At 30.8% G+C, this 14,523-nt stretch overlaps 1 protein-coding gene across 7 annotated transcripts in view; it reads left to right on the top strand.

Annotated features, from left to right (window-relative positions):
- Window positions 1–14,523, top strand: part of LOC145241334 (dystrophin-like) — a 1,936,823-nt gene that overhangs the window by 1,815,889 nt on the left and 106,411 nt on the right. For all 7 annotated transcript variants that reach the window (XM_080104172.1, XM_080104173.1, XM_080104174.1 and 4 more), the window contains one exon: window positions 9,595–9,761. In XM_080104172.1, coding sequence (XP_079960298.1) covers window positions 9,595–9,761 — 167 coding nt within the window. The remainder of the gene's footprint in view (window positions 1–9,594; window positions 9,762–14,523) is intronic.

Genomic DNA, 14,523 nt, shown 5'->3' with positions numbered 1-14,523 from the left:
ACATCTTTCAGTTTGTTTGGTAAAATTGTCCTTTTACGACACGCACAAATTAGACTTTTTGGTAAAACCCGAGTTACTTCCCTTTAGCTGTGAATCAGATGAAAAAACCAATTAAGAAATACAGTGATTTTTTTTTGTTTGTTTGTTTGTTTTGTTTTTTAACAAGCGGGTTACAATTCATCAAAACCAAAGGCCACTCGAGGATAAGGGTTAATAAGACAACTCTGTGATGATTAGTAATGGTGGAAATTGGTAGAATTTGATTACTTTAGAGAGTGGCTTAATAAGAATTTGTTTACACTGGACTTAAAAACGACCATGTTATATTCAACTGGGAAACAACCCCACACTATTATGTTCCACAGACAGACTGTTCTCCAGCAAGAAACTTTATTGGTGGAATTTTTGTTTAGTTTTAGGTACAGGGAGAAGAACGGTTAAAACATGAACACACATTTATTTCTGGTTCGAGTCCCAAGCGCTTTTTACTAACTCAACCCCACATTATAATTTAAAGAGAATAGAAAATTAATCTTGGGTTCACTTTCAGCAGCGTTACCATCACTTCCCTTATTTTGTCTTTTAATTCTCACATTCCATGAACGATGTTTCTGACAAAGGGGGAAGAATAGTTTTTTGGGTCGGAATCTATTCTATCTAACAGTTATCATTGGCAAATGCCTTGTCTGAAGCGATTTCCATAAAAAGTAAGACTCCTCCCATTCTGGAAATGGTCGTTTTTGATTTAACAACATGCTTGCTGTCTAAAATTCATTTAATTCCAAACTGTGCTTGATTCATGTACATAGGTTTATGTATCGTTCCAATTATATATTTAACTTATTTAAATAAAATAGTTTTCGTTTCGTTAGAAAAAAATGGCATAAAACACAAATCTTTATTATGAGTCGTTCATGTGTTTGTGAATATATACTTCTTTTGCTATGCAAACTAATTCATATCGAGTAAAAATAGTAAGGTGTTGCGTTTACCACACAAGAATTACTCATCTGTACTTAAACAATAACTGATTAAGCATAATAAACTTTATCAACCCAATGTTGTCTGCAAATATTTTTACTTTCATTTTTTTTTTAGCTATGCCATTTGCTTTGTTACCAATTTTTTTATGTAGGATTTTATATAAATTATAGTGTTTTTTATAGGATTTTATATAGATTATAGTGTTTTTTATAGGATTTTATATAGATTATAGTGTTTTTTATAGGATTTTATATAGATTATAGTGTTTTTTATAGGATTTTATATAGATTATAGTGTTTTTTATAGGATTTTATATAGATTATAGTGTTTTTTATAGGATTTTATATAAATTATAGTGTTTTTTATAGGATTTTATATAGATTATAGTGTTTTTTTATAGGATTTTATATAGATTATAGTGTTTTTTTATAGAATTTTATATAGATTATAGTGTTTTTTATAGGATTTTATATAGATTATAGTGTTTTTTATAGAATTTTATATAGATTATAGTGTTCTTTATGACTTTGTATAGATTATAGTATTCTTTATGACTTTATATAGATTATAGTATTCTTTATATGACTATATAGGTTATAGTGTTCTTTATAGGATTTGCATTGTAATGGATTAAATTTCATTTTTTTTTTTTAAATAGATTTCTAAAATGTTTTAGTACTTTATTTAAATCATAAATGTATTTAAATAATGTGATGTGTCCACCCTACAGATAATAATGAACTCTTCCACTGACTATAAAGACTCTGAGAATATATCTCTTGGCAGTTATACATAAATCATGCAGTCGGACTGACGTATAACCACACACTTTATTTGTTATATTTACTTTTTTATTCAATATAGTTTCTAATAAATGAGTTGTGTTCTTTAAAATACTTATGAAACCACAACACTGACGACGTGGGATTATTAAGGAACCCAGAACTTACGCCGCCCACAACACTGATGACAAGTCTCACAGAAGAGACGTTGGAAGCCTGTCTCTGCTTTGTTATTTTCATGGCAAAAGCTCGTCTGAACTCCAATCTATCGTCCCTCCTCACCAAAATTTCATGAGAAACACTCGTCTCGCTAAAAACACTATCAATAATTTTCCCCACTCTTTATCTGTGCCTAAACCTTAACATCGATTCCATGAACAAAGCTTTTTTCTTAGAACTGCACGCCTGTAGAACTCTCTTCTGTTTGCCTGCTGACTAAAATACGGTCATCTTCAAGTCTTACATAAACAAATTCTTGATGAACCGTTCCCCTTAAGTAATCCAATTTACCAAATTTACACTACTAACGATAACTATGCTAATGTCCCATTGACTACTGTATACTCTTTAACCCTTATCCTCGAGTGGCCTCTGAGCCTTGATAAGTGGTGACTCCTATGTAAAAAAAAAAAAAAAAAAAAAAATTGAAGTAACTTTTACTCAAGAACCTTAAAAAAGACATCACAACAAAAAAATATTCGATTAACTGTAAAATAAAATTTAATGTGTAATTATCAAAGTTACACTGAAACGAGAAATACACATACACACATGAAATTATGAGAAACTTAATGTATGTCTGTGTTTCTCTGTTTTTATTGTTTAGCTTGATATCTATAAATGGAAAATAGAAAAATGTTGGTTGTTTTGTTCAACGCATTTCCCATAGGAAGCATACTATGTCGTCTTTATTAAAGAATATAAACATAATGATCTTATCTTTAATGCCAATTCAAATTTCAAGAGTAATTCCATTTTTCTCGGCCGTTTTGGATAATGATCAAATAATTCTTCTTGTACTGCCAATAAGAATTGGCAAATGTTTTCAGAAGGTGTGAATTTTTCGCAAAACAAGAATTTAAAATCGATTTTCTCAATTAAGTGGAAGGTGGTTAGGGTTAGGGTAGGGACGGGTTTTGCATCAGCATAGAATGAGTCACTATTATTTATAAAGCAAAAATATTATTGAAGCTTTTTTTTTTTTTTTTTTCAAGTTCGGAATACAGTAGAACCCCGGGATACGGCATTTAAAATTAGTAACAAAGTACAATACAGTATATAATACACATGTATATAATCAAATAACACCATAAATAACACTGTAAGGCGGGGCAAATACCGTAACCAGGGCCCGGAAAAACATTGTTTCACATTGTTACCTGAAAAAAACGTATCCTAGGGCCACCGTATCCCGGGTTCTACTGTATTTATAAATGGCAAAATGGTTATATGGTAAAATTGTCTTTAAAAAAAATAACAATAAATAAAAATAAAAAAAATTTTTTTAAATAGGCAGTCTTTTTTTAATTTTTATTAATAAGTGGTGACCACCGTGTAAAAAAAAAAAAAAAAAAAAAAAAAAAACAGTTGTGTATCACTTCAGTGCTCTCTTAAAGATTAAAATCAAGAGATAACACTACTAAACCTTATATATGTTATTTAATTGGAATTCATTGAGATGAGTTTTATTCAATAATTTTTATTTATTGCAAACAATTATCCTCATCTTTTATTAGTTGTTTTCACGACGTTTCGGCCAGAGGGATGGTCGGCCGAAACGTCGTGAAACAACTAATAAAACATGAGAATAATTGTCCGCAATAGATAAAAATTATTAAACCTTATATCTAGAATCCTAATTCTAATTTTGATTAAAATTCATTATATGATTTTAATTCTGAAAATTGTCTAAAATTCAAGGTTTAAATTTAAGGGTAAATGAATTCCTTGAACAGACAGAAATTTTGCATAACTTGCATTCCACTTTACGAAGATTAAAATCAAGATATAATTATATTGAACCTTATGTCTAGAATCCTTATTTAGATTAAAACCGATTACATGATTTTGATTCTAGAAAATGTGAAGCATTAAAGGAGAATTGAAATTCAGGAAATATTGTGTATTTAGTGTCTAAAAACTATGAATTAAATTTAATGAAATTCTAATATATAAACGGCTATATGTCTGTCTGTCTGTCTCCATATTTTCAAACTCTATCTCCTCCAAAACTAAAAGTCGCAGAACGGCACTAGGGGCCTCAAATGATTGTTTTTTTTTATGGACAGTTCTTTTATGGGTCTTTAGCTGGTTAAAATAGTTTTCAAGGAGTCAAAAAAAGCGTCAAAATTGAAAATAAATCTCTATACATTTTGTATATTTATCTTTATTTTTAATTTTAATTTTTAATTAGTTCATATGCGTCTCACGTTGGTACAGTGGTAACGTCACCAGCTTTGAATGGTACAGTTTTGCTTTCAGTTTCGATTCTAGCTGATGGCACCCAAATACTTTTTTTTTTTTTTTTTTTTTTTTGACTTTTAAAATCATGACTATAATAATATATATGATTAAAATTAAAATCTCATATTTAAGCATATTTTATGACCGGGCAAAGCTCCCCTCCCCTAATCTGAAATATTTGAATTTTTCAAATAGGAGGTTGTGCCTGTATTATACCTTCTTAATACCCTTTAAAATATTCTAAAGAACTGGGAAGGAGCTGCTAGAAAGGACTTGTCCTGCCTTGATAGAGTTAAAAATAGACTTCATAGCCTCGTAGATGTCCTTTTCTCTTTCCTTCAACCTCTATCTCACAGAAGAGATGTTGTGAGTTTGCCTCTGATGTATCGTTATTTTCATGAAAAGTGTTCAACTGAGCTTCAATCTATGGTCCCCCCTTGCCAAACTTTCACAAGAAACACTCGTCTAGCTGAATACACTATCAATAATTCCCCCCACTCTTTATCTGTGCCCAAACCTAAACGTAGATTCCATGAACAAAGCTTCTTTCTTAGAACTGCACGCCTGTGGAATTGTCTTCCATTTTCCTGCTTTCCGACTGACTACAATATGGTTGTGTTCAAGTCTAACGTAAATAAGTTCTTGATGAGCCGTTCCATATAAGATATCAAATTTTACGAATTTTCATAACTAATGATTACTATATTGTCCAATTTCTACTGTACACTCTTTAACCCTTATCCTTGAGTGGCCTCTTGGCCTTGATAATGTGGTGATGCCTGTGTAAAAAAAAAAAAAAAAAAACCCTGAAATTTGCTGAATTTTAATTGATGTCTAATACCTACTATTGAAATTTTACAAAAATCAGATTTTTATCTGGAGTTTCGGTACTTCTACAGTTTAATCCAGACATTAAAAAATGAAAATATCGAAAAAGGTGATATTGTACATTTCTGTTATGGAATGAAGTTCTCCAAAAATAATTTCGCTTAATTTCATCAAGTGTTTTTTTTTTTTTTTTACAGTGAAAAAACAATTTGTTATGATACCGAGCAAAAGGTTCGATTTTTAGGAAGAAAAGCTAGTATTAAAGATGGAAAGGGAGTATCGGCGCTTTAAACGGAGTTATCTCCCTGTGACGTGTTCAGATAATTCAAAGATGGCTACCTTCAACGTGCTGTCATAAAAACGTGTTTTTTTGCTGTAAAAAAAAAACCCTACTCGATGAAATTAAATGAAATTTTTTTTCAGAGATCTTTAGTCTAAAACGGATATGTACAATATAATGTTTTTATGATATTTTCATTTTTAATGTCTTGATTTAACCGTACTAGTACCTTATTTTCACAAAAGGCTTCCACTTCCTTTCTACTCGCTTTGCATAAAACTAAGTTAAACTAAATATAGCCCTCATTTGGACCCTTATGCATAGTAGCTTTATTCCAAAGTTGATAATGATCGGTTAATTAGTTTAGGGTAAATACAAATATAGCAACATTTAAATACATGTTACTTTATACAAATGGAGATAAGAAAATTTTCCCAAATTATAAATTTTTGTTATTGTCAGTTAAATATTCTTTCAATAAATAAAACGAATGTCATTTTTTTTTTTTATTATTCGTTTAAAATTTTAACAATTAGATGTGGAATAACATTACATAAAAATTTAAAAAAGAATGAAAAAAGCAGGTGGTTCTTAAATTGGTTGATCCAACAGGATGACAGGATGAAACAATTCATTTTTAAAAATGATTAAAGTCCAAATTTTTTGCTTTAGCGACACTTGTAAAGTTACACTTTTCTTTTCCATCGCATGTTATTTTTGGTGATTGGATTTAAAATGGTTGTGGCATACATGTCAACATGAATAAGCATCTTATGTTATACAAGACTTTGTAGCCCGTTAAAAACAGGCAAAAGTTATCGTCTGTTGACTTAAAATGGATGCTTCATGCCAAATTGATGATTGAATATCGTTGAATTTGTGCTCATTTTTGCATTGATTAATAATACCTATTAATTCCTAAGTTTTGGAATTTTTATGACATAAATTGATTATGTGTAGTGACAGTAGTTTGGTAGTAAAATGTAGACACACACATACAATTTCATATATATATATATTTATATATATATATATATATGTCTTGGAAATTTCTTTGTATTGTGGTTCATATATATATATACTATGCCTAAACTCACATTTCCATCATTCACATTGAGGAAGACCGAAGAATCGGTCGAAATTATGTGCTTTTGAAAGAAATGTTTTTTTTTTTGTTTTTTTTCAAAGACTTTTTGTATTCCTACCTGTCAACACATAGCAAATAAATACAGAAAAGATATAAACATTTATATGTTTCGTATTGATTTTTTTAATTCATATATATATATATATATATATATATATATATATGGCAATTAAGCTACACAGAATATTCCGTGTTTCATCCACGCTAGGATGAATTGCAGAATATTCTGTGTAGCTTAATTGCCATATATATTTTATAACTTACTACCTAGCTCTACCCACGTATTGAGCACTGTTGAAGCAAATGCTTAAAGGTTACACATAAATTTATACTTTCATATATTAATTTATGTGATTAATGGTGATAAAGGTTTGAGATCCTTAATTTTCATGGTTTCTAGTGCTGTGATCTTAAATGTCTGCAAGAAATATAACTCAGTAATTAATAGAAACAAAATATATTGAACAAAAAAATAAATGCAACAAATAAAGAGTGTGGTTATACGTCAGTCCAACTGCCAAGTAAGTATGACCTGTACACCAATGCTGAGAGACATATTCTCTCAGTCTTTTTAATAAGTGGAAGAGTTCATTATTATCTGTAGGGTGGACACATCACAACACATAAAAAAATTCCTGATGAATTTTCCAGTGTCCTTTTACCTGGAAGTTCCAATATAGTGAAACTATGAATAATCACATTGACTTTCACTGTGTCTGGTCCTGGATATGACCTTAAACTATATCCGATGGTGAGACCCCAGCTTGCGGGCTTTAGGGAGTGTGGAACCACCTTTTAATTGCTATTGCTCCCAGGTCCACTCTGATCTGGACTGGTAGTACTTGTTAGGGTCCCAACTATGGGCTAAATAGAAACCGGCTTGAAAAAAAATATATATTCTATTAAAATATTTTTCTTCAAAATTCCTGGATTCGGCATTAAATAACCTGAAAAGGGTTGATATGCCGTAAAACAAAAATCACCAACCAATCCACTATGTTTTAAGATATGTCCTGCCAATATGAAGTTGATATTAACAGTACTTACCATTTTTATCCTTTGTCCCAACAAAGGGAAATTAAGTTTTAAACAAAAAAATAAAAAAATAAAACTAAATAGTCACTTTTAGTATCAGAAACTAGACTCAATTTTTCTTGATTCCGATTCCAATACCTTAAAAAGTTACGATTTTTCTGATTCCCGATTTATTGTTCCATATAATTAAAGTATTTCAATTTTTCAATAAAATTGAAATGATTAAAATAATAAATACTAAGAATAGCCTAATAAATAAATAATTACTTTTTATCATCAAAGTTTCTCCATAAATTTGCAGATCGATTGTTTTAAAAATATGTAGGTAACATTATTTTTCCCCCATTAAATCATTTAGCATTTTTACCAAATAGATTAGAAACTTGAATTGCAAATCAAAGGGAAGTAACTCTTATCTTGCTGTCAATTATTTTGGCTTTGATTTGAAATTTATTCAACATACATTTTGTTTCTAATGATAATAAAAAAAAATGTATTTGATAGATGAAAAAAATAAAAAAAGGGTTAAAGTTACGATTAGGTCTTACATTTAATTTCTGGGTGTTGCTATGCAGACAGATATACTGCTGATAAAGCAGAAAGTGTGTCCCTTCTGATTATCTTCATCTAGATAATGTGAATCATGGAGAAACTTAAATATTTTTAATATAATTCAATATAAACTATTACTGAACGAAAAGTTAGTATTTGTATAAGAACCCACCCCTCTCCATGTTAAGAATGGATTTTGAAATAATGATGTTATTATTTAAAAAGACGTTCTTAACTTGGGGAGAGACCTTTTTAATCTAATATATAAACGGCTATATGTCTGTCTGTGTCTGTTTCTATATTTTCAAACTCTATCTCCTCCGAAACTAAAAGTTGCAGAGCAGTGCTAGGGGCCTCAAATGATTGAATTTTTTATGGACCATTCTTTTATGGGTCTTTAGCCGGTTTAAATAATTTTTAAAGGGTCAAAAATGGTCAAAATTGAAAAATCGTTATACATTTTGTACATTCATCTTAGTTTATTTTTAAGTTTTGATTTTTGATCAGTTCATATGCGTATCACATTAGTACAGTGGTAACGTCACCAGCTTTGAATGCTAGTTTCGGTTTTGATTCTAGCTGATGGCACCTAAAACCTTTTTTTATACTTTTGAAATAATAATAATATACACAAAATCTGGACAAATTAAAATATATTTAAGCGTATTTTATGCCCGGGCAAAGCTTCCACCTTAATAATATAAAAAATTGGCTGAGTAGTTTGCTAGACACCACAAAGGTCAACTCTTTTGAACTTTGACCCCTTGGCAGCTCACATTTTCAACCCAAACCGATTAAACCGATTATCTTATCTCTGAATACTCTTTATGTAAAATTTAAAATCTTTAGACCAGAAATTGGCTTAGTAATTTGATAGAGATCGCAGAGGTCAAATTTCTTTTTCACTTTGACCCTAATTTTGACCCCTTAACATTTATTTTTTTGGGCTCAAATCAAATTAAAAAGTTTGATCCATGTCCAAGTAACCTACATTTAAAATTTCAAGTGTTTAGACCCAAAATTGACAGAGGAGTTTGGTAGAGTTTTCAATGGTCAAATCGTTGAACTTTGACCCCTTGACAGCCAAATTTCTGGCTGAAAACCGATTAAAAAGAGTTTTCCAAATCTCAATACCCCTTATGTCAAATCTTGAGTCTGTAGACTGAAAATTGACAGTTATTTGGTAGGGAAATCTACACACACACACACACGCATTTTCACTTTTACAGATATATAGATTAGATATAAATAGTTTCCCAAAACTTCAAAGACATCCTGGCCATTTTTTCTTGTTCTTCGATAGCGCTCAATATTACTTGTTTTTTGGATCAAATAAACATTTTACATTAAATAAAAACACTAAAAACCTATCCAGTTAGGTAGAAAAGTAACTTATCTTGGCTTTGATAACATTTATTTGTTATATTTTTGTTTTTGGAGAACTTTTTTGTACCTCTGTGAATTGTAATTCAAACCTTTCTTATATTACTGATCTTTCATTTTATTAATTTTTTTAATTTCAGGCTGGTGGCCGTCCAGAAATTCAAGCCACCCAGTTTGTTGATTGGATGCGCCTTGAGCCCCAGTCTATGGTGTGGTTACCTGTTTTGCATCGGTTAGCAGCGGCTGAGACAGCCAAGCACCAAGCCAAATGTAATATATGTAAAGACTTTCCAATCATTGGATTCCGGTAAGTGTATTGACATCTTTTTTCTGCTCTTTCTTATTTTTTATTTATTTTTTTTATCTTGCTGCTCATCTCCTTCATAATATCCCTGCAACGTATGTCCCCCGATAGTAGCCCCCTACCTCAAAGTGGCACTGTGCCTTGCTTGGGGTGATAATTGAATTTAAAAAAAATCTTTCACCTCGTTTTTTTTTTTTTTTTTTTTTTTAATTATTTTCAATCTTTATCTATTTTTAAATTTCTTCTTTGTCTTTCCCTCCTTTTCAACTTTTTTTTTCTCACTCAGACAATGGTCCTGGATATGACCTTAAACTATATCCAATGGTAAGGCCCCAGCTTGCGCACTTTGGGGAGTGTGGAGCCACCTTTAATTGCTATTGCTCCCAGGTCCACTCTGACCCGGAGTAGTAGTACCTGTTAGGGTTCCAACTATGGGTTAAATAGAAATCGACTTGAAAAAAAAAAAAAAAAATTCTATCAAAACCTTTTCTTCAAAATCACTGGATTCGGCATTAAATGACCTAAAAAGGGTTGATATGCCGTAAAACAAAAACAACCAACCAATCAGACAATCTTAATGATATATTTCTTTTGTTTTTCCCCTTTTTTTTCTTTTAATTTTTTTCTTTTTCATTTCTTTTACATATTTTTTGGTACATATCTTATTTTGTTGCAACTAAGTCAGAAATAATAAATATTAAACTTTAAAACTTTTTCATAATAAATTAAAATTTAGAATTTATATTTTTTATTATATACAAGCAGACTGCCCAGCGTTTCCCAGTCATAAAATATGCATAAATATTATATTTTAATTCATGCAGAAACTAACACGTATGCATGCAAGTATTGTTTTTTTTTTTTTTTTCTAAACAGTTCACTTCTTGTAAGTAAAAAAAAAAAAATACTCCAGCTGAGATCGAAACCAAAACCTAAAGACAGTAAGTCAAGTACGATAACTATTAGGCCAACTTGACAGGATCTTTAAAAAGTGTTTTCAGACCTACTATTCTTAACATAAGGAATCTGTCATTTGAACAATTCATGCATGCACATTCGTGAAGCAGTTAACAGATAAAAATCCGATGACCCCCCCCCCCCTCCAGTACCAATTTTTCACTTGTGATCCCTTAGTAGCCTTTATTCCGGATGAAAACTGATTAAAAAGTTTTCGACGTGTCTGAATACCCTATATACCAAATTTCAAGTCAGTAGATGAAAAAATTTGTTGAGTATATAGGTTGAGAATTGTCCTCACACATTCTCACATTTATAGATATATAGATAAAAAAAAAAATGAAAAAAATTGAGAAATGTAAGCCTTATTTGATAATATAGTTTTATGGTCATTATGATCATGACATGAACCCTTTTTTTCGAAGATGAATTATTTTTGGAAAAATGTTTTATTTTAAATAAAAAAAAAGAATGATTCATAAGAGAAGTAGTGGAAGGAGGGAGGGGGGCGAACTACGTAAATAAAAAAAAAAGTGAAGAGATATATTATGACATCACAATGTATTGTGAAACTCTTCAACTTTTTAAAAGTTGGAAGTATCGAAAAGTAGCTGTTTTGTCGATTGATTCGGTTACAGTTGATACTGTTGAACTTGTTTCACCTTATTTAGTTTTTATCCATTTATCTGATTTATCAACGTTGAGCCGCCCATTCAGTGCATATTTGTCAAATATATGGATAAGAAATATACGTGTAAACACGGGACATTTTTCTGATAGTTTTATTGGTACTAATACAGAATAAGAACCGTGCTATCGTCGGAATTTTCCGAGCAGTTTGTGTAAAACGCTGGAATCTGCTGAAGAAAAGTTGTAATTTTTTTCTAGCAAATTCTGGCTAATTTTTTTTTTTAAATAATTTTTTTCTGTTATTACAAAGGTAAATCAATGAAAAATTAAGTGAAATATGAAATCAATATTTTTTTATTTTATTTTTTTTATTATTTTATTTTTTTTCTGTTACGAAGAAAATGCAATAAATAATTGGACAATTTTTACATAAAATTTAGAATTCAAATAAAAAAAACATTTATTGTAAGATAAGTTTCATGAATAAATATATTTTTTAATAACAAACGACTGATAGCAAATAAAATTTATTTTTTTGATATGATTTTTTTTTTCTTTTAATGATTTTTTTTCTCTTTTAATGATTTTTTTTTTTAAATAACGATAAAAATTTAGTTGTTTTTTTTTTAATAATTAACAAATGGTAGCAATTTTTTTTTTTTTTTTAATGACGTTGGCTGTTACTTTATTGGCTTCGACATCTTTCAGCATTTCACGTAAACTGACCAGAAAATTCCGACAATAGTATGGTCCTTTTCTGCATAAATACAGTTTTATTAATATAGAGATTTATTTAACAATGTATTACAAAAAAATCCACTAAGTAAACTATCTTTATGGGCTTTTTTTCTCCTCCTCTTCCCTCCTCCTCCTGCATAATCCCCAAATGGGATAATCATAATAACTTTCTTTTTTTTTTTTTTTTTTTTTTTTTTGCTTATCAGTCCGAAACATAAAATGAATTTATTTTCCTTTACAAGAATGCATTTCATTTTAGTGAACCTAAATGTCGCTTGCGTTACCTGAATAGACGTGAATAACAATGTAAACACTATAAATATGGATGTTACCAATATGGCGGTTATCACAGAAATCAATGTCCCAATATACCAACGAAAGATTTTGTCAGGCATGTGCATAATCACACTAGTGTTTGCTCAGAGATGTACCGGCAATTTACTTTTGTATTGTGTTCAGTAATCCTGAACGTGCTGCCTCAGAATTGTGTAAATGAGCATGAATTACGGTTACATTTTTGGAGTTCTGTATTGGCTAACTATTGTGATGTTCTTAAGTTTTATGGATTCCCTAATTAGCTTAATTGCCTCTGTCTATTGTTAACGGTTTTTATGACCATGGCTTAATAGAGAAAAAAAGCGTAATGATGTATGGAAGTGAAACCTGGCTAGCGAGGGTTGAAGATATGTGCTGCATGGAGAGAAATGATATATTCGAATGATATGATCAATGAATAGTGCAGGCTTAGTTCTAATGACCTCAACAGAAGATTATATCTGTAGTTTAGGAAGATGTTTACAGAGCAGGAGACTAAGTTGGTTTGGTTGCATTGAAAGAATGGAACAAAGTTTTGGAGGTTAGATGTAGAACAGTTGAGATAGCAGGTTCAGTTCACAGTGGGGGAAGCCTAGGAAAACACGGGAGGAAGTGATAAAAATAGACCTGAGGGATAAATAAAGACCTGGCTAGAGATAGGTTAGTTTAGAAATCGAATTTCTAAAATCTGTACAATGCATTTTAGCATATAAAATGGACATTGAAGCGAATATAAAAAAAATGTTCATTTATTTTTTGCGGACTATTATCCTCATCTTTTCGTTGATGTTTCACAACGTTTCGGCCAACTATTCCTCTGGCTTTTGTCAGGTGGTAACCGCGACTGGATAGGAACTCTGAATCTCCTAATTGCATTCTCGGCAATTAACTGCCTTCCATAGTTGTTGCCGTCTCACCGTGTTTTGGCCAACTAAGCCTCTAGCTGGCTTTGGGTAGGATTGAAACCGCTATCTTCAGACAATGCTCACCTGGAACCATAGAGATTCAACGTCTCTATCCACTGCGCCACAGTCCCCAAAAACATGGTGAGACGAAAAACAACCACGGAAGGCAGTAATTGCTGAGAATGCAGTTAGGAGATTCAGAGTTCCTATCTCGTTGCGGTTACGACCTGATGAAGACCAGAGGAATAGTGGGCTGAAACGTCATGAAACAACAACAACAACTAAAAGATGAGGATAAATAAATGAATAAATAATACTTATTGGAATAAACATTCCAATTAATTAATATATAAAAATAATGTTTGATCAATAATGGTTAAAGTTCCAACCAATGTTATATGCACTGCTGTTTAAAGCTCTTTCAGCAGAGATTTTTGTGAACACACGAACTCCCCCCCCCCCCTCCCTGTAACTTTTATTCCTATTGATGAGTTTTGCCTAAAATCTGAAAGACCAATATCTGTGCATGGGGGAGGGAGATAAAATAACAGCCTATAACTTTTTAACAAATATTTTAATGGAATGTGCTCTGATGAATTTGTTGCACTTATGCCCCTCCCCGAAAAACCCGCTTAGCATCAAAATCAAACCCCTACACTATTGAGGTCCCTAAATGCTAGTAAGCTTTTTACTCTAATAGTTTCTCCTCTTGAACAGCTAGACTTTGGAATTCCCTTTCTGCTACCTGCTTCCCTGACTATACTGATATGCAGAAGTTTAACTGTAACGTAAACCAACATCTTGTTAATCTTTCCTAGGCATGATTCCCTTATGTTCAAGTGGCAATATGCCTTGTTAGAGGTGAACAGGAGTAAGAAAAGAAAAAAAAATCTTGTATATTTTAGAAAATATTTAAACTTGAAAAAACAATCTCTGAAATTGTGCAAATGAAAGCTCTGTTTCCAAGTTCCTCTTGTAAAATATTCACAGCTAGAACTCTACTTCTACCAACAGTGCAATTTTTTTTTTTTTTTTTTTTTTTTGCTATGTACCTAAAAACTAAACAGAATTTTTTTTTACTAATAATTTCTCATTTAAATTCTTTTTCTCACCTTTTTGGTCCTTTTCATTTATATATATATATATATATATATATATATATATATATATATATATCATTCATAATGCTCCTCACCTTGAGTTGAGCATATTGAGAAGCG

This window comes from Euprymna scolopes, chromosome 20 (assembly GCF_053919585.1).
Source record: "Euprymna scolopes isolate OS-2025 chromosome 20, ASM5391958v1, whole genome shotgun sequence".
NCBI classification, from domain to species: domain Eukaryota; kingdom Metazoa; phylum Mollusca; class Cephalopoda; order Sepiida; family Sepiolidae; genus Euprymna; species Euprymna scolopes.
This window is presented reverse-complemented; position numbering and strand designations above follow the sequence as displayed.